Source organism: Carettochelys insculpta, chromosome 7, assembly GCF_033958435.1.
Source record: "Carettochelys insculpta isolate YL-2023 chromosome 7, ASM3395843v1, whole genome shotgun sequence".
In the NCBI taxonomy this organism is placed as follows: Eukaryota; Metazoa; Chordata; order Testudines; family Carettochelyidae; genus Carettochelys; species Carettochelys insculpta.
Window position 1 is genome coordinate 75,051,334 of NC_134143.1, and position 15,468 is coordinate 75,066,801.

Consider the following 15,468-nt stretch of genomic DNA (forward strand, 5'->3'; position numbering starts at 1 on the left):
TCGAGCCCCCGCTCCTGTCGGAGAATCCGAAATGCTTCCCGAGGCTGACCGGCCACTTTCTGCCAGGACAATCTCTGCCCCCCCGGATCGGTCAGTCTCTTCCAGCTGGGCAATCAGCTGGGCCTTGGTCGCCTTCCCCACGGTCAGGCCCCTCTCTCTGCACAGCCCCGCTAGCTCTGCCTTCAGGAGTCAGGTATAATCCATCTCCCCACCATCTCCCAGGGTATCCACTCACCAGCAGCAGCTGCAGGAATTGCTCTGTTCCCCCTCCGGCTCTTGTGAGGCTCCTTCCTTCTCTTGCGCTTCGTCAGCCACTGCTGGGAGCTCATCCGTGGGTGCAGTGCATCCCACTTCTGACACCAGTGTGATGGGGTTCAGGGGTTCCCCTGCACTGCACCCCGTCTGCTGGCAGGAGTGACTCTCACTCAGCAGGTACAACAGGAGGTTTATTAGGCAACAGAGACCCAGTTTCTCACAGAAGCGACAGTACAGCAGTCAGAGACAGTCCTTCCAACCCGTCCTGGGGAGAAGACCCGGAGGGGTGCCCCTCTGGGGTGTAGCTTTCCCCCTCCTCAGGCTGGCTGGCTGCCTTCCAGCTCTCTCTTCCCCTAGCCTCTAACTGCCGTCCCCCGATTCAAAAAACCCAGCTCGGCTCCTCCCTCCTCTTTGTTCAGGCAGAGGTGTTACCTGCCAGTTGTAGCCCCAGGGTCATCCTTAGCCACTGGGAGCTGCTGCTTGCCTCAGACATCCAGCCTGACTCACACATGCACTCCCCCCACTCCATCACAGCATGGGATCCTGCCAGGCATGGGAGTGTGCCTTGCATGGCAATGTGCAGAGTGTGGGAGCATGCCGGGCATGGCAGTGTGCCAGGTGAGGTAGTGTGCTGGTTATGGGAGCATGTCGGGTGCAGGAGCGTGCTGGGCGTGGCGGTGTGCCGGGTGCAGGAGCGTGCCAGGTATGGCAGCGTGCTGGGTGCAGGAGCAGGCCAGGTGTGGCAGTGTGGTGGGAGTGGGCTGGGTGCAGGAGCGGGCTAGGTGTGGCAGTGTGCTGGGTGTGGTGGTGTGCCGGGTGTGGGAGTGGGCTGGGTGTGGCAGTGTGCTGGGTGCGGAAGCGGGCCGGGTGTGGTGGTGTGCTGGGAGCGGGAGTGGGCCGGGTGCGGGAGTGGGCCAGGTGTGGTGGTGGGCCGGGTGCGGGAGCGGGCCAGGTGTGGTGGTGGGCCGGGTGCGGGAGAGGGCTGGGTGCAGCGGTGTGCCTGGTGCGGGAGTGGGCTGGGTGTGCCAGGAGCGGGACAGGTGCAGGAGTGGGCCGGGTGTGGCGTTGTGCTGGGTGCGGGAGCGGGAGGGGGCCGGGTGTGGTGTTGTGCAGGGTGCAGGAGGGGGCCAGGTGTGGTGGTGGGCCGGGTGTGCTGGTGTGTCAGGAGCGGGCCGGGTGTGGCGGTGGGCCGGGTGCAGCAGTGTGCCTGGTGCGGGTGCGGGAGCGGGCTGGGTGTGGCGGTGTGCCAGGTGTAGGAGCGGGCTGGGTGTGGTGGTGGGCCGGGTGTGCCGGGAGCAGGCCAGATGCAGGAGCGGGCCGGGTGTGGCAGTGTGGTGGTGTGGCAGGAGCGGGCTGGGTGCAGGAGCGGGTCAGGTGTGGTGGTGGGCCGGGTGTGGTGGTGGGCCAGGTGCGGGAGGGGGCCGGGAGTGGGCGCGGGCTGGGTGTGGCGGTGTGCCGGGTGTGGGTGCGGGAGGGGGCCGGGTGCGGCGGTGTGCTGGGTGCGGGTGCGAGAGGGGGCTGGGTGCAGCGGTGTGCCGGGTGCGGGTGCGGCGGTGTGCCGGGTGTGGGTGCGGGAGGGGGCCGGGTGCGGCGGTGTGCTGGGTGCGGTGGTGTGCCGGGTGCGGGTGCGAGAGGGGGCTGGGTGCGGGTGTGGCGGTGTGCCGGGTGCGGGAGGGGGCTGGGTGCGGGTGCGAGAGGGGGCTGGGTGCAGCGGTGTGCCGGGTGCGGCGGTGTGCCGGGTGCGGGTGCGAGAGGGGGCTGGGTGCAGTGGTGTGCTGGGTGCAGGTGCGAGAGGGCGCTGGGTGCGGGTGCGAGAGGGGGCTGGGTGCGGCGGTGTGCCGGGTGCGGGTGCGGGTGCGAGAGGGGGCTGGGTGCAGCGGTGTGCTGGGTGCGGCGGTGTGCCGGGTGCGGGTGCGAGAGGGGGCCGGGTGCAGCAGTGTGCTGGGTGCAGCGGTGTGCCGGGTGCAGGTGCGAGAGGGGGCTGGGTGCAGCGGTGTGCTGGGTGCGGCGGTGTGCCGGGTGCGGGTGCGAGAGGGGGCTGGGTGCAGCGGTGTGCTGGGTGCGGCGGTGTGCCGGGTGCGGGTGCGAGAGGGGGCCGGGTGCAGCGGTGTGCTGGGTGCGGCGGTGTGCCGGGTGCGGGTGCGAGAGGGGGCCGGGTGCAGCGGTGTGCTGGGTGCGGCGGTGTGCCGGGTGCGGGTGCGAGAGGGGGCTGGGTGCGGCGGTGTGCCGGGTGCGGGTGCGGGAGGGGGCCGGGTGCAGCGGTGTGCTGGGTGCGGCGGTGTGCCGGGTGCAGGTGCGAGAGGGGGCTGGGTGCGGGTGCGAGAGGGGGCTGGGTGCAGCGGTGTGCTGGGTGCGGCGGTGTGCCGGGTGCGAGAGGGGGCCGGGTGCGGGTGCGAGAGGGGGCTGGGTGCGGCGGTGTGCCGGGTGCGGGTGCGGGAGGGGGCCGGGTGCAGCGGTGTGCTGGGTGCGGCGGTGTGCTGGGTGCGGCGGTGTGCCGGGTGCGGGTGCGAGAGGGGGCTGGGTGCGGGTGCGGGAGGGGGCCGGGTGCAGCGGTGTGCTGGGTGCGGCGGTGTGCTGGGTGCAGCGGTGTGCCGGGTGCAGGTGCGAGAGGGGGCTGGGTGTGGGTGCGAGAGGGGGCTGGGTGCAGCGGTGTGCTGGGTGCGGCGGTGTGCTGGGTGCGGCGGTGTGCCGGGTGCGGGTGCGAGAGGGGGCTGGGTGCGGGTGCGGGAGGGGGCCGGGTGCAGCGGTGTGCTGGGTGCGGCGGTGTGCTGGGTGCAGCGGTGTGCCGGGTGCAGGTGCGAGAGGGGGCTGGGTGTGGGTGCGAGAGGGGGCTGGGTGCGGCGGTGTGCCGGGTGCGAGAGGGGGCCGGGTGCGGGTGCGAGAGGGGGCTGGGTGCGGCGGTGTGCCGGGTGCGGGTGCGGGAGGGGGCCGGGTGCAGCAGTGTGCTGGGTGCGGCGGTGTGCCGGGTGCGGGTGCGAGAGGGGGCTGGGTGCGGGTGCGGGAGGGGGCCGGGTGCAGCGGTGTGCTGGGTGCGGCGGTGTGCCGGGTGCGGGTGCGGGAGGGGGCTGGGTGCGGCGGTGTGCCGGGTGCAGGTGCGAGAGGGGGCTGGGTGTGGGTGCGAGAGGGGGCCGGGTGCGGCGGTGTGCCGGGTGCGGGGGCGGGAGGGGGCGGGGGCCGGGTGCGGGAGGGGAAGGGGTGCGGGGTCCCGCCCAGGACGGTGACCCCTCTCGGGGGGGGGGCCCGCGCTGTGCCAGGCGGAGGGCGGGGCCGGCGCGGTCCGCGCCCTCCCCTTTGCTCCCACCCGCCCACGGGCCACTCCGCGGGCAGCGGCCCCACCCCCTGGGGGCGGAGCCGGGCTGCGGGATCTGGGCGGGCTCTCGGCGGAGCCCCGCCCCCACGCTCGATTGGCCGCCGCCGGAACTGGGCGTGTCGTGGGTCACGTGCTGAGGAAGCGGCGCTGCTGGCTCCGGCCGGCGCGGAAGTGGGTCTTGGGTTCCGGCGCGGGGCCCCGCCAGGTCTGCCCCTCCCCCACCCGGCCTGCCCCTCCCCCGCCCACCCGCCGGGCTGGGGGCAGTGTCAGTGTTGAGGGGCTGGGCGGGCCGGGTCGGGTCGGGCCGGGCCGGGGGCACTGTCAGTGTTGGGGGTCTGGGCGGGCTGGGTCGGGTCGGGGGCACTGTCAGTGTTGGGGGGCTGGGCGGGCTGGGTCGGGTCGGGGGCACTGTCAGTGTTGGGGGGCTGGGCGGGCCGGGCCGGGCCGGGTCGGGTCGGGGGCACTGTCAGTGTTGGGGGGCTGGGCGGGCTGGGTCGGGTCGGGGGCACTGTCAGTGTTGGGGGGCTGGGCGGGCCGGGCCGGGTCGGGTCGGGGGCACTGTCAGTGTTGGGGGGGCTGGGCCAGGGGCACTGTCAGTGTTGGGGGTCTGGGCAGGCCGGGTCAGGTCGGGGGCACTGTCAGTGTTGGGGGGCTGGGCGGGCTGGGTTGGGTCGGGGGCACTGTCAGTGTTGGGGGGCTGGGCCGGGTCGGGTCGGGGGCACTGTCAGTGTTGGGGGGCTGGGCGGGCTGGGTCGGGTCAGGCCGGGGGCACTGTCAGTGTTGGGGGGCTGGGCGGGCTGGGCCGGGTCGGGCCGGGGGCACTGTCAGTGTTGAGGGGCTGGGCGGGCCGGGTCGGGTCGGGCCGGGCCGGGGGCACTGTCAGTGTTGGGGGGCTGGGCGGGCTGGGTCGGGTCGGGCCGGGGGCACTGTCAGTGTTGGGGGGCTGGGCGGGCTGGGCCGGGTCGGGCCGGGGGCACTGTCAGTGTTGGGGGGCTGGGCGGGCTGGGTCGGGTCGGGGGCACTGTCAGTGTTGGGGGGCGGGCCGGGCCGGGCCGGGTCGGGTCGGGGGCACTGTCAGTGTTGGGGGGGCTGGGCCAGGGGCACTGTCAGTGTTGGGGGTCTGGGCAGGCCGGGTCAGGTCGGGGGCACTGTCAGTGTCGGGGGGCTGGGCGGGCTGGGTCGGGTCGGGGGCACTGTCAGTGTTGGGGGTCTGGGCAGGCCGGGTCGGGTCGGGGGCACTGTCAGTGTTGGGGGTCTGGGCAGGCCGGGTCGGGTCGGGGGCACTGTCAGTGTTGGGGGTCTGGGCAGGCCGGGTCGGGTCGGGGGCACTGTCAGTGTTGGGGGTCTGGGCAGGCTGGGTTGGGTCGGGGGCACTGTCAGTGTTGGGGGGCTGGGCCGGGGGCACTGTCAGGGCTCTGCACGTTGGGTGCTGCAGGTTCATTTCTTCTGCTGAGCCGCTGGTGAAGGCGAGGCATTGGGGGGCTCCTGCACCTCGTCTCACCCCCAGCCCTGGGCAGAGCCCGCTCGGGCCCCAGGGAACTGCAGGCCCTTGGCTGGTACCAGGGACGGGAGGGGGTCACTGGGCTCTGGGTGACACACTGCAGCGGGCGGGGGTGCTTTGAGCCAGGGTAGTGCTCAGGGGCCTGTGTGCCTCAGCCGCGCTGACCACTGCGTCGCAGGCTGAGCTGGGCCTGGCTGGGCTGCCCTTGGAGGGGCAGTCGGGGGCCCAGCGCTGCCTCCCCACATCCTAGAAGGGGAGTAGTGGGGGGGTGCCCTGCCCCCCGGGCTCTCCGGCCTACCAGCTCCAGAGCCTCTCCTGTTCCCACAGCTCCTGAGCACGGCAGGGCCGGTGTTGCCTTGCCCTGGGGCCGCCCGGCGGTCTGACTCCTGTGCGCAGCAATGCAGGTGATGGAGCGCGAGGCCCTGGGGCAGGGAACGGAAGGGGGCCCTGCCCTGCCCGAGGCCCAGGTGGAGCAGCCAGACCCACCCAAGGCCCCAGCCTTTGACCTCTTCAGTCTGGTCCTGTCCTCCAAGCGGCTGGAGCTCTACCTGGAGCCCCTGCAGGATGCCTGGGAGGGGATCCGCTTCCTGCTGCAGTAGGTGCTGTTCCTGGGGGGCTGGGGGGCTGCCGCGCAGGGGCAGCGCTAACCCGGCTCTGCTCTGCTCTGCAGGTGGCGGATGCCCCTGTGCTCACTGCTCACCTGCCTGGCCCTCAACTTCCTGCTGCTCACCCTGACACAAGGTGCGCGGGGGCTGGGCGGGCGGGCGGGTGGGGGGAGGGGGCGGAGCCCACTGGGTGGGGCATCAGTGTCGGGGGAGGGGGCAGGCAGGCTGCTCATACAGCAGTGGGGGCAGAGGACAGGGGTCACTGGGCTGGAGCTCTCGTGCTCTGGGGCACGGTCGGGGCCCTTGCTGGCTCTGCCAGCTGGGGGCCTGATGGGGCTGGGCTCTTGCAGCTGCGTGGTTTGTGCTGTGTGCCCTGCTGGTGCTGGTGCCCGCCCTGCTGGGCTACCTGGGGGAGGTGTGCTGGGCCCGCCCACCGGCGCCAGAGCTGCTGCGCCGGAGGTACCACAGCGTGCGGCGTGAGGACCTGCGGCAGGTGCGCCTGGCACGCCATGAAGCCATCGCTGAGGTGAAGAGATTGTAAGTGCTGGTCCAGGCCCCAGGCTCAGGCCTGTGGAGCCAGGCTGCCCTATAACTGTTCACGGGGGTGGGCTCCCTTCTCAGGCCCCCCCGGCCTGGGCCCTGCAGTGGGCAGAGCTGGTCCCCTGCAGCTCTGTGCCATGCCCCTGTGCCGCCGGCCTGGGGCAGGCCGGAAACTGGCTCACGGCTCTGGTGCAGGCTGGTTGGCGGCCCCAGGCAGCACCCCGATGCTCTGCTCCTTCCCCAGCCTCATCCAGCTGGAGGACATGCTGGGCCGGGCGTGCGGTGCCTGTGAGGGGGCCTACCGCCTGCTGCACTGGGAGGATCCCGTCCTGTCATCCCAGTGAGTCTGCCCTGCACTCCCTCCGGCTGTGCCAGCAGGGCTCCCCTGCCTTCCGGGCGTCCCGGCTCTGGGCATGCAGCCGTAGGGGGCGGGTACCTGGCATGGGGAGTGCAGGGTGTGGGCTGTGTATGCTGGGCACGTGGGGTGGGTGGGGGACTGCATGGGCTGGATGTGTGGAGTGGGGGTGGAGGCGGCTGGGCACATGGGGCGGAGGGGTGCATATTCTGGGCATGTGGCATGGGGGCTGGCTGGGAGAGGGGTGATGGAGGTGGAGGGGGCTTCATGGACTGGGTGCAGGGGGACAGAGGCATAGGGGACTGGGCACATAGGGTGTGAGGGGCTGTGTGTGCTGGGTGTGGGAGGGGCAGCGGCGGGGGAGAACCTCAATGTTCCTGCTGTTGTGAGCCCCACTCCCTCCTTGCCCAGGTTCTATGGGGTGCTGCTGGGCTCCCTCTGCCTCCTCTACCTGCTGCCCCTCTGCTGGGTCCTCGCCCTACTCAACAGCGCCCTCTTCCTGGGCAGCGCCGAGTTTGGCCGAGGTGAGGCCCGCTGGGCTGTGCGCACGGGGTACGTGGCTGGCCGGGGGTGATGGGGCTGGGCTGTGCGCACGGGGTACGTGGCCGGCCGGGGGTGATGGGGCTGGGCTGTGCGCACGGGGTACGTGGCCGGCCGGGGGTGATGGGGCTGGGCTGTGCGCACGGGGTACGTGGCTGGCCGGGGTGTGATGGGGCTGGGCTGTGCGCACAGGGTACGTGCCTGGCCCTGGGCCGGGGGTGATGGGGCTGGGCTGTGCGCATGGGGTACGTGGCTGGCCCTGGGCCGGGGGTGATGGGGCTGGGCTGTGTGCACGGGGTACGTGGCTGGCCCTGGGCCGGGGTGTGATGGGGCTGGGCTGTGCGCACGGAGTACGTGGCTGGCCGGGGGGTGATGGGGCTGGCCCGTGCGCACGGGGTACGTGGCTGGCCGGGGGGTGATGGGGCTGGCCCGTGCGCACGGGGTACGTGGCTGGCCGGGGGGTGATGGGGCTGGCCCGTGCGCACGGGGTACGTGGCTGGCCGGGGGGTGATGGGGCTGGCCCGTGCGCACGGGGTACGTGGCTGGCCGGGGGTGATGGGGCTGGGCTGTGCGCACGGGGTACGTGGCTGGCCCTGGGCCGGGGGTGATGGGGCTGGGCTGTGCGCACGGGGTACGTGGCCGGCCAGGGGTGTGATGGGGCTGGGCTGTGCGCACGGAGTACGTGGCCGGCCGGGGGTGTGATGGGGCTGGGCTGTGCGCACGGAGTACGTGGCTGGCCCTGGGCCGGGGGTGATGGGGCTGGGCTGTGCGCACGGGGTACGTGGCTGGCCCTGGGCTGTGGGTGATGGGGCTGGGCTGTGCGCACGGACTACGTGGCCGGCCGGGGGTGTGATGGGGCTGGGCTGTGCGCACGGAGTACGTGGCCGGCCGGGGGTGTGATGGGGTTGGGCTGTGCGCACGGGGTACGTGGCCGGCCGGGGGTGATGGGGCTGCGCTGTGCGCACGGAGTACGTGGCCGGCCGGGGGTGTGATGGGGTTGGGCTGTGCGCACGGGGTACGTGCCTGGCCCTGGGCCGGGGGTGATGGGGTTGGGCTGTGCGCACGGGGTACGTGCCTGGCCCTGGGCCGGGGGTGATGGGGCTGGGCTGTGCGCACGGAGTACGTGGCCGGCCGGGGGTGATGGGGCTGGGCTGTGCGCACGGAGTACGTGGCCGGCCGGGGGTGTGATGGGGTTGGGCTGTGCGCACGGGGTACGTGGCCGGCCAGGGGTGATGGGGTTGGGCTGTGCGCACGGGGTACGTGGCCGGCCGGGGGTGATGGGGCTGCGCTGTGCGCACGGGGTACGTGGCTGCCCCTCTGGCCCTCGGCTGGCGGGGGGCGTGATGCAGCTGTTCACTGGGGGCACTCTGGCCGTTGCCCGGGGGGGCAGGCTTAGTGCTCCGAGTGAGCCCCCCATCTCTCCCCAGTGCTGCTAGAGATGAAGGCTGTGGTGGAGCAGCACCTCAGCCCCAAGGCCATTGCCTGCACCCCAGCGTCGGCCGAGCCCGATGGGGAAGGAGAAGGGGGAGGTGCCCCGGCTGACCGGACCCCCACGCCTACCACCGCCGAGGTGAGCCTGCTTGGGGTTGTCGGCTCAGGTGTCAGCTCCTGCTCCCTCGTCCCCACAGGAGCATGTGCCCTGCCTACACCCCTCTCCCCTGGCAGCCCCCTCAGCCGTCCTGCCCGGGCCAGTCCCTGCAGCATGGAGGGATCTGCTGACCAGGCCAGTCTGGGACTTTGGGCTGGGGGAGGGGTGTTCAGCCCCCCTGTGTCAGTGGTGGGAGGGGGTAGGGCAGGGCAGAGCCCCTGGGCCGCTCTCCAGCCGAGCCCTGGCCTGGGTGGTGAGACTCCTTTCTGGGCGGGGGGTGCACAGGCCCCTGGGGCGTCTGCCTCTGAGCCCAGCTCTGCGGGGCCGCGGTGACCGGGCCTGTCCCGGCAGGACCTGACGCCGAGCAGCGTGGAGGAGGCGGAGGAGGCAGAGCCGGAGCCGGACGAGGAGTTCAAGGACGCTATCGAGGTGCGGCCCCGTGGAGCCCTGGGGAGGGCGGCGCTGGCCAGAGGGGAGCAGCCGGCCACTGAACGTGCTGGGCAGGGAATCTCCCTTCCCCCAGCCTGGGGGGAGCCCTGCCTCAGACCCCCCGCGTAGGGCCTGGTGTTTCGGACCCCTTGGGAGGGGCTGGGGGCTCTGGCCAGGGCTGTAGGGGGGTGAAGGGGCCTTGCCACTGTCGGTCACCACTGCTGCCTCCCCTCTCTTCTCTGCACGCTGTGCGCGAAGGAGGCCGCGCCTCTGGCTGTGGTGAGTTGTGCCCCTGCCCCCGGCAGCTCTGGGTGTGGGCCGGAGCACGGCTGGGCCTGGGGCCGAGAGCCCGAGCCTGGCTTGGCTCAGCTCCGCTCTGTGCAGGAGGACGACGAGGTCTCCCAGTGCTCGGCCGAGTTCGAGCTCCCGGACAGCGGTGCTGTGAGCAGGAACGAGGTGATCCGCAGCCGGGTGTCCCGGCTGACCGAGCGCCTGCGCAAGCGTTACCCCAGCAACAACTTCGGTAGGTGGGGCCGGGGCAGCCACGTTCGTGGGCAGTCTGGTGCCGGGCTGTGAGTGGTGGGGGGTTCCCTTGGGCCCCTGCATAGCCCTGGCAGCTGGGACGGGCTCCTGTCCGGCTGTGCTGGGCTTTGGGCAGGGCCCAAGCTCTCCAGGGCAGAGGCTGGCCTGTCACTCGCTGGCAGCCTGGCCATGAGCGCTGGGGGTGCCTTGGGCAGGGCCCTGGCTGCAGCCAGGGAGCAGGGACTGAACACCCCCAGCCTGAGCGCCCGTGTCCCTGGCCACCGATGCCCAACCGAGGCCATCCAGCCCCTAGCAGCGGCTAGCCTGACCCCTCGTTCCCTCTCCTCCAGGGACCTGCACCGGCTGTGCCGCCACCTTCTCCGTGCTCAAGAAGAGGGTGAGTCCTGCCTGCTTCCTGCCTGCTCCCGCCTTGCTGGGGCCGGTCACCCCGGCCTCTTTCTGTGCCCTGCCTCCAGTGTGGGTGAGCTCCCTCTTGGGTGTGCCCACGTGGGTCAGCCCTGAATGCTGCAGCCAGGTGCCCTGGGCCCCTGCCGCCCGGCTGCCGTTCCTGTCTTGTGCTCAGGCCATGCAGCCCCCGTTCTCGGGGCGAGGAGTGTGAGAAGGAGCCCCAGCGCCGGTCTCCCCACAGACCGGGGCTCAGCTGCGCCCCAGGCAGGGCCGGGCTGGGTCTCAGGGCAGGTCTGTGCCGGGGATTTGCCAGGCCTAGGGCTGGACCCTATGCAAGGAGGCGGCTCGCCCTCCCGTGCTGGATTGTCCCCATACCCGTTTCTAGCGCAGCGTAGTGGCACTGCTAGCCCCAGCTCTGCCCTGCGGGGCGAACAGCCGGCCTGTGCCAGGATGAGAGTTGCACGGCCGGGCGTGGGCTTGTACATGCCCAGGGGCTGAGCGTGGAGCCCAGGAGGACCTTCACTGGCAGACTTGGGGGGTGGGCGCTGGAGCCAGGGTGCACCTGAGTTCCTGGTACCCTCTGCTGGTGGCTAGCAGCACCTCCTGGGGTCCCAGCCCCGCACAGGGGCCGAGCTGCAGCCCGGGGGCGCTGAGCCTGGGGCTACGCCAGGCCCTGCTTATCTGCCCCGTCTCCCCAGCGGAGCTGCAGCAACTGCGGAAACAGCTTCTGCTCCCGCTGCTGCTCCTACAAAGTCCCCAAGTCCTCCATGGGAGCCACAGGTGAGTGCGGGGTGTGGGGGGGTCCCATTTACTCTGGCCCGGCCCGGCCCAGCAGGGGGTGCTCTGTCTGTCTGTCTGTCTCCCACCTGGCCTGCACAGGGGGCGCTGTGTGGGGTGGGGGGCATCCCATTTACTCTGGCCTGGCCCAGCCCAGCAGGGGGCGCTGTGTGTGTGTGGGGGGCGGGGGGTCCCTATTCTGGCCTGGCCCAGCCCAGCAGGAGGAGCTGTGGGGGGGGGCGGCGTCCCTACTCTGGCCTGGCCCAGCCCAGCAGGGGGCGCTGTGTGTGTGTGGGGGGGGGGGGGGCGGGGGGTCCCTATTCTGGCCTGGCCCAGCCCAGCAGGAGGAGCTGTGGGGGGGGGCGGCGTCCCTACTCTGGCCTGGCCCAGCCCAGCAGGGGGCGCTGTGTGTGTGTGGGGGGGGGGGGGGGGGCGGGGGGTCCCTATTCTGGCCTGGCCCAGCCCAGCAGGAGGAGCTGTGGGGGGGGGGGCGTCCCTACTCTGGCCCGGCCCGGCCCGGCCCGGCCCAGCAGGGGGCGCTGTGTGTGTGGGGCGGGGTGTCCCTATTCTGGGCTGGCCCGGCCCAGCAGGGGGCGCTGTGCCTGTCGGGGGGCCCTACTCCAGCCTGGCCCAGCGGGAGGGGCTGCAGTGGCCATTGTTGGCCCCTCTCCGTGGGGGGGGTCAGGGCTGTGGGCCCCTCTCTGGCTGTGGACGGGGGGGGGACTCTCACAGGTGCTTTTCCTCCAGCGCCGGACGCCCAGAGGGAGACGGTGTTCGTCTGTGCGCCCTGTAACCAGGCTCTCATCAAGTGAGCGGCGCCTCCTCGCTGGCCATGGCTGGTGGCTGCCCTGCCCTGCCCTGCCCTGCCTGAGCTGCAGGGTCCTGGCCAGCACGGGGGTGCTGGGCCCAGTTAACCCCTTGCTGCCTGGAACTGGGTTAGCAGGGGTCTGAGGGCGCACCCTGCATGCCCTTGTGCTCTCGTGCTGAGAAGTTTGGCGGAGCGGGGGCAGGTCAGGGGGACTGCTGATGTTTGCAAAGCCACCTGCGTAATCATGCAAATCAGCTTGTGCTCAGAGTAGACCCCTCCTTGATCCCCCAGGCCCAGATGTCCCCCAGCTGCAGGAAGCTGGGGGTGGCTGGGGGTTATAGAGCCAGGCCTGGCTGGGGCTGCTGGAACAGGCCCCTTTACTGGGGGCTGCCAGCCTGGTGTGGGCTCCCTTCCAGCTCAGAGCCCCTGTGCTGGGTTGCCGGCCCTGCGCCCATGGCCTAGGCCTGCTCTGCCCTGTTCAGCTCGGCCCCCATGTCGTGTGGCGCATCCCCGGGCACTGGCTCTGGAGGGCGCCGGCGGCTGCTGCCCTGCCTGGGGCCTGGCCAATGTGAGGCGGCAGAGCCAGGGCCTCGGGCTGGTTCTCCCAGGTTCTGTGCCCCCCGGCCGACCCTTGTGCCCCTGCAAGTTACTCTGCTGTAGCGAACCGGGAGCTGACCAATAAAGGCCTCTGGCAGCTGCTCCTGCCTCCCCTGTGTGTGCTCGCCCGGGCCCCACACCCCAGGCTGCCTGCGCACTGTTTGGCTCTGGGGGCTCCCTGCTGCGTAGGTGTGGGGCAGCGGGGCCCTGGGCTGGCTCTGCACATTGTCCCCCTTGCCCACGTTCTGCAGGTTAAATCAGCTGTGGGCGTGGCGTGGTGTGGCACAGACCTCAGGCTGCTGCAGGCCTGGGCCCAGGCGCTGGGAGAAGGGAGGGTGGCTGCAGGGGGGCAGCCTGCGGGCCCCTCCCCTGGGCTGGGAGCTGGGCCTTGGGCTTGGGGATTCTGTCCCAGCTTGGCTGCTGGATGTCAGGGCAGGGCAGCCCCTCTCTGCCCTGAGCTGCAGGGGCCCAAGGGGCGCAAGGCTGGGCCCTGCAAATGGGGGGAGCGGCAGGGGAGCAGCAGGGGGTGAAACTCCCTTTGGTAGCCTCTGTTCTGCTTCTTCCTCCCCCTGCCCCCCACCGAAGGGACCAGCTCAGCCCAGCCCAGCAGTGTCCATGCCTGGGCCCCTCCTGCTCAGCTTTATCCCCTGCTGGGCCCGTGGGTGCGGCTGGCTGGGGGGTGCGTGGCTGAGCAGGCGGCAGACGGATATGACATGCTGGGCCACCGTGGGCAAGTGCCTGCCTGCTCCATGGGGCTGCTGTGGCAGGGACCCCGCTTGTCCCCTGCCTAGCCCAGGTTCTCCACTGTGAGCCCTGGGGCTCCTGCGGGTCGGGTGCGGGGAGAGCCCTGCCTCATGGGCGGGCAGTGCCCCGGGCCCCCCGGTGCTGCTGTTTTACTCTCTCAGGCGCTGAAGCTCTACTGGCTGAGCCCCAAGTTCTGGTTCCCCGGCCCTGGGGCATGGGGGCTTGTGCTCTGCCCCAGCCCTCGGCCTGGACGCCCTGGGGCCTGGCTGGGCAGCACCCGTGGCTGCGAGGGCTTTGCAAGCACTGCAGGGGAGGCCCCGTCACCCTGCAGCTCCCCTCCTGCCAGCCAGGAGCGCGGAGGGCTGGGCTCCCCTCCAGATTCTGCAGCAGCAGGGCACCTGCCTGGCTCCATGCCCAACCTGCACCGGGGGCAGCTTCGGGCACCGGTTCAGCTGGGGTCTGGCGGCAGGATCTGGAACAGCGCTGGCCCTGCTGCAGCCAGTGCAATGGGGTTCAGGGGTCCCCAGGCTCTGCAGGCAGGAGCGACTCGCTCAGCAGGAGAACGGAGTTTATTAGGCGACGGAGCCCAGCTCAGCACAGAGGTGTCAGTACAGCCGGCGGAGACAGTCATTGCAACCCGTCCTGGGCAGAGGAGCCCGAGGGAGCTCCCGAAGTCAGGGGCTCGGTTCCCCCCTTTGTTTTTCTCTTCCAGTCCAGGCTAACTGCCTTCTGCCCCCACTGCCTGCCCCCTGAGTCAAAGCCGAGCCCTCCCACCCCTCTGGTGTCAGCCCAGCCCAGCCCAGCGCTCTGGTACAGCTGCTTGGTGTCAGCCCCCCAGCCCAGCCCAGCCCAGCGCTCTGGTACAGCTGCTTGGTGTCAGCCCCCCAGCCCAGCCCAGCCCAGCCCAGGGCTCTGTCACAGCTGCTTGGTGTCAGCTGCCCAGCCCAGCCCAGGGCTCTGTCACAGCTGCTTGGTGTCAGCTGCCCAGCCCAGCCCAGCCCAGGGCTCTGTCACAGCTGCTTGGTGTCAGCTGCCCAGCCCAGCCCAGGGCTCTGTCACAGCTGCTTGGTGTCAGCTGCCCAGCCCAGCCCAGCCCAGGGCTCTGTCACAGCTGCTTGGTGTCAGCTGCCCAGCCCAGCCCAGCCCAGTGCTCTGGCACAGCTGCTTGGTGTTAGCCCCCCAGCCCGGCACAGCCAAGGGCTCTGGCACAGCTGCTTGGTGTCAGCTGCCCAGCCCAGCCCAGGGCTCTGGCACTGCTGCCAGCCCCACTCTTCAGTGCCCCGGGGTAAGGCTGTGCCCCCACCCTTGGAGCCAGCTGCCTCTGGTGATGCCATGTGATGCCCAGGCCCCACGTGGGGGAGATACAGGAGGGTGCCAGGCATCCCAGGGGCAGAGCTACAGCAACATCCCTGGGGGGCACGCCAGGGCCCTCTGACCCCAGGAGCGACTCCCTCAGAAGGGGGGGGACGGGGGGCTGGGCAGTGCCTTTTGTGGCCATGGGGCCCAGGCAGCTCTGGCAGGTCACGCCTGGGTGTCGGCAAAGAACAAACAGCCCCTCTCCCCCCTGCCTCCCATGTGCCACAGAGGGGAAACCAAGGCACACGCACATGTCCTACAGAGCATGTAACATGCCCCCCTGTGCTGCCCCCTCCCTTTCACCTGGGCCATTAATCGGCCCTTTCCTGTGCTCACCACTGCGTGGTCTGTCCTAGGCTCTGGCCTCAGCCCCTGCAGGGTGCCTCGGTCTGAGAGCCAGGGGGTGAGGCTTGCCTGGCTGAAGCTGTGGGCCCTTTCATGGTGTGGCCTGGGGCTGGGCCCTGGCTCCCACAGTGCACCTGGGGGGCAACTCACCCTGTGGGCAGGGCCTTGGCCTGGGCCCTGGTGCAGGATCTACAGCACAGGGGCTGGCGAGGGGTGATGGCGTTGGCTTTCCTGGGGGCAGGCGCCCCAGTACCCAGCGGCAGGGCAGCTGTGGACCGCAGGCGTGGGCTGGAGCAGGACCCCTCCAGAACCCAGCTGTGCTGGACCCAGCTGGCATGCAGCAAGGAGCCCTGGGGGCGGCGTGGCATGGGGCAGGGCAAAGCTGTGGCCAGCCTGGTACCTGTGTGCTGCCAGGGGCCAGGGCCCTGACAGACCCGGGACTCAACGGCTGAGCACCGAGTCCTGGCTGCTCCTGTGTGATCAGGGTGCTCCCCACCCACTGCCTGCCCAGGCCTGGTGCCCTCCCAGGGCCCTGGGGCTGCCCCTGTGCACCCCCACCCATGCTGGGGGCTGGGGTCCAGGCAGAAGGGTAACCCCCCCCACCCTGGTTCTGGGCAGCGAGTGGGTGCGAAGGAGGTGCCCAAGCAGGGGCTGGAGCAGAGCCCTGTGTGGGAAGATGGGGGGGGAGGGAGGGGGCGGGAGCTGTTTGCCAGCTGGCCAGGGCAGCCTGGGTTCCCCACTCCGTCCTTGCCCCAGGGGCGCCCCACTGAGCAGGGCTATGTGCCTAT

At 71.4% G+C, this 15,468-nt stretch overlaps 2 protein-coding genes across 12 annotated transcripts; both read left to right on the forward strand.

The window, feature by feature from the left end:
• The first annotated feature begins 849 nt into the window (after nucleotides 1-849).
• Nucleotides 850-5,316, forward strand: LOC142016156 (uncharacterized). Its single transcript, XM_075000401.1, has 4 exons — nucleotides 850-873; nucleotides 2,041-2,428; nucleotides 2,549-2,736; nucleotides 5,245-5,316. Exons 1-4 carry the CDS (start codon nucleotides 850-852, stop codon nucleotides 5,314-5,316), a joined length of 672 nt encoding a protein of 223 aa, XP_074856502.1.
• Nucleotides 3,671-12,336, forward strand: ZFYVE27 (zinc finger FYVE-type containing 27). Of its 11 annotated transcripts, none has more exons than XM_074999969.1 (12): nucleotides 3,671-3,736; nucleotides 5,394-5,661; nucleotides 5,737-5,807; nucleotides 6,022-6,208; nucleotides 6,456-6,551; nucleotides 6,978-7,090; nucleotides 8,534-8,676; nucleotides 9,046-9,123; nucleotides 9,382-9,646; nucleotides 9,996-10,042; nucleotides 10,669-10,833; nucleotides 11,578-12,336. In XM_074999969.1, the coding sequence occupies exons 2-12, from the start codon at nucleotides 5,465-5,467 to the stop codon at nucleotides 11,779-11,781; spliced, it is 1,566 nt and encodes a 521-aa protein (XP_074856070.1). In that variant the 5' UTR covers nucleotides 3,671-3,736; nucleotides 5,394-5,464; the 3' UTR covers nucleotides 11,782-12,336. The 11 variants fall into 11 exon arrangements, with proteins under 11 accessions (XP_074856070.1, XP_074856069.1, XP_074856073.1 ...); XM_074999968.1 differs by having other exon boundaries at nucleotides 3,707-3,770; XM_074999972.1 differs by having other exon boundaries at nucleotides 3,707-3,770; nucleotides 9,508-9,646.
• The last annotated feature ends 3,132 nt before the right edge of the window (nucleotides 12,337-15,468 follow it).

Excerpts from the sequence above, each read along its gene's own strand:
- ZFYVE27 (XM_074999969.1), top strand. The coding sequence starts at position 5,465 with ATGCAGGTGATGGAGCGCGAGGCCCTGGGGCAGGGAACGGAAGGGGGC. Across the intron at positions 9,124-9,381 it reads AGTTCAAGGACGCTATCGAG|GAGGCCGCGCCTCTGGCTGT; the intron begins GTGCGGCCCCGT and ends CTGTGCGCGAAG. Across the intron at positions 10,043-10,668 it reads TCTCCGTGCTCAAGAAGAGG|CCCCGCACAGGGGCCGAGCT; the intron begins GTGAGTCCTGCC and ends CTGGGGTCCCAG.
- LOC142016156 (XM_075000401.1), top strand. The coding sequence starts at position 850 with ATGCCGGGCATGGCAGTGTGCCAG. Across the intron at positions 874-2,040 it reads CGGGCATGGCAGTGTGCCAG|GTGCGAGAGGGCGCTGGGTG; the intron begins GTGAGGTAGTGT and ends TGCTGGGTGCAG. Across the intron at positions 2,737-5,244 it reads TGGGTGCGGCGGTGTGCTGG|GCTGAGCTGGGCCTGGCTGG; the intron begins GTGCGGCGGTGT and ends ACTGCGTCGCAG.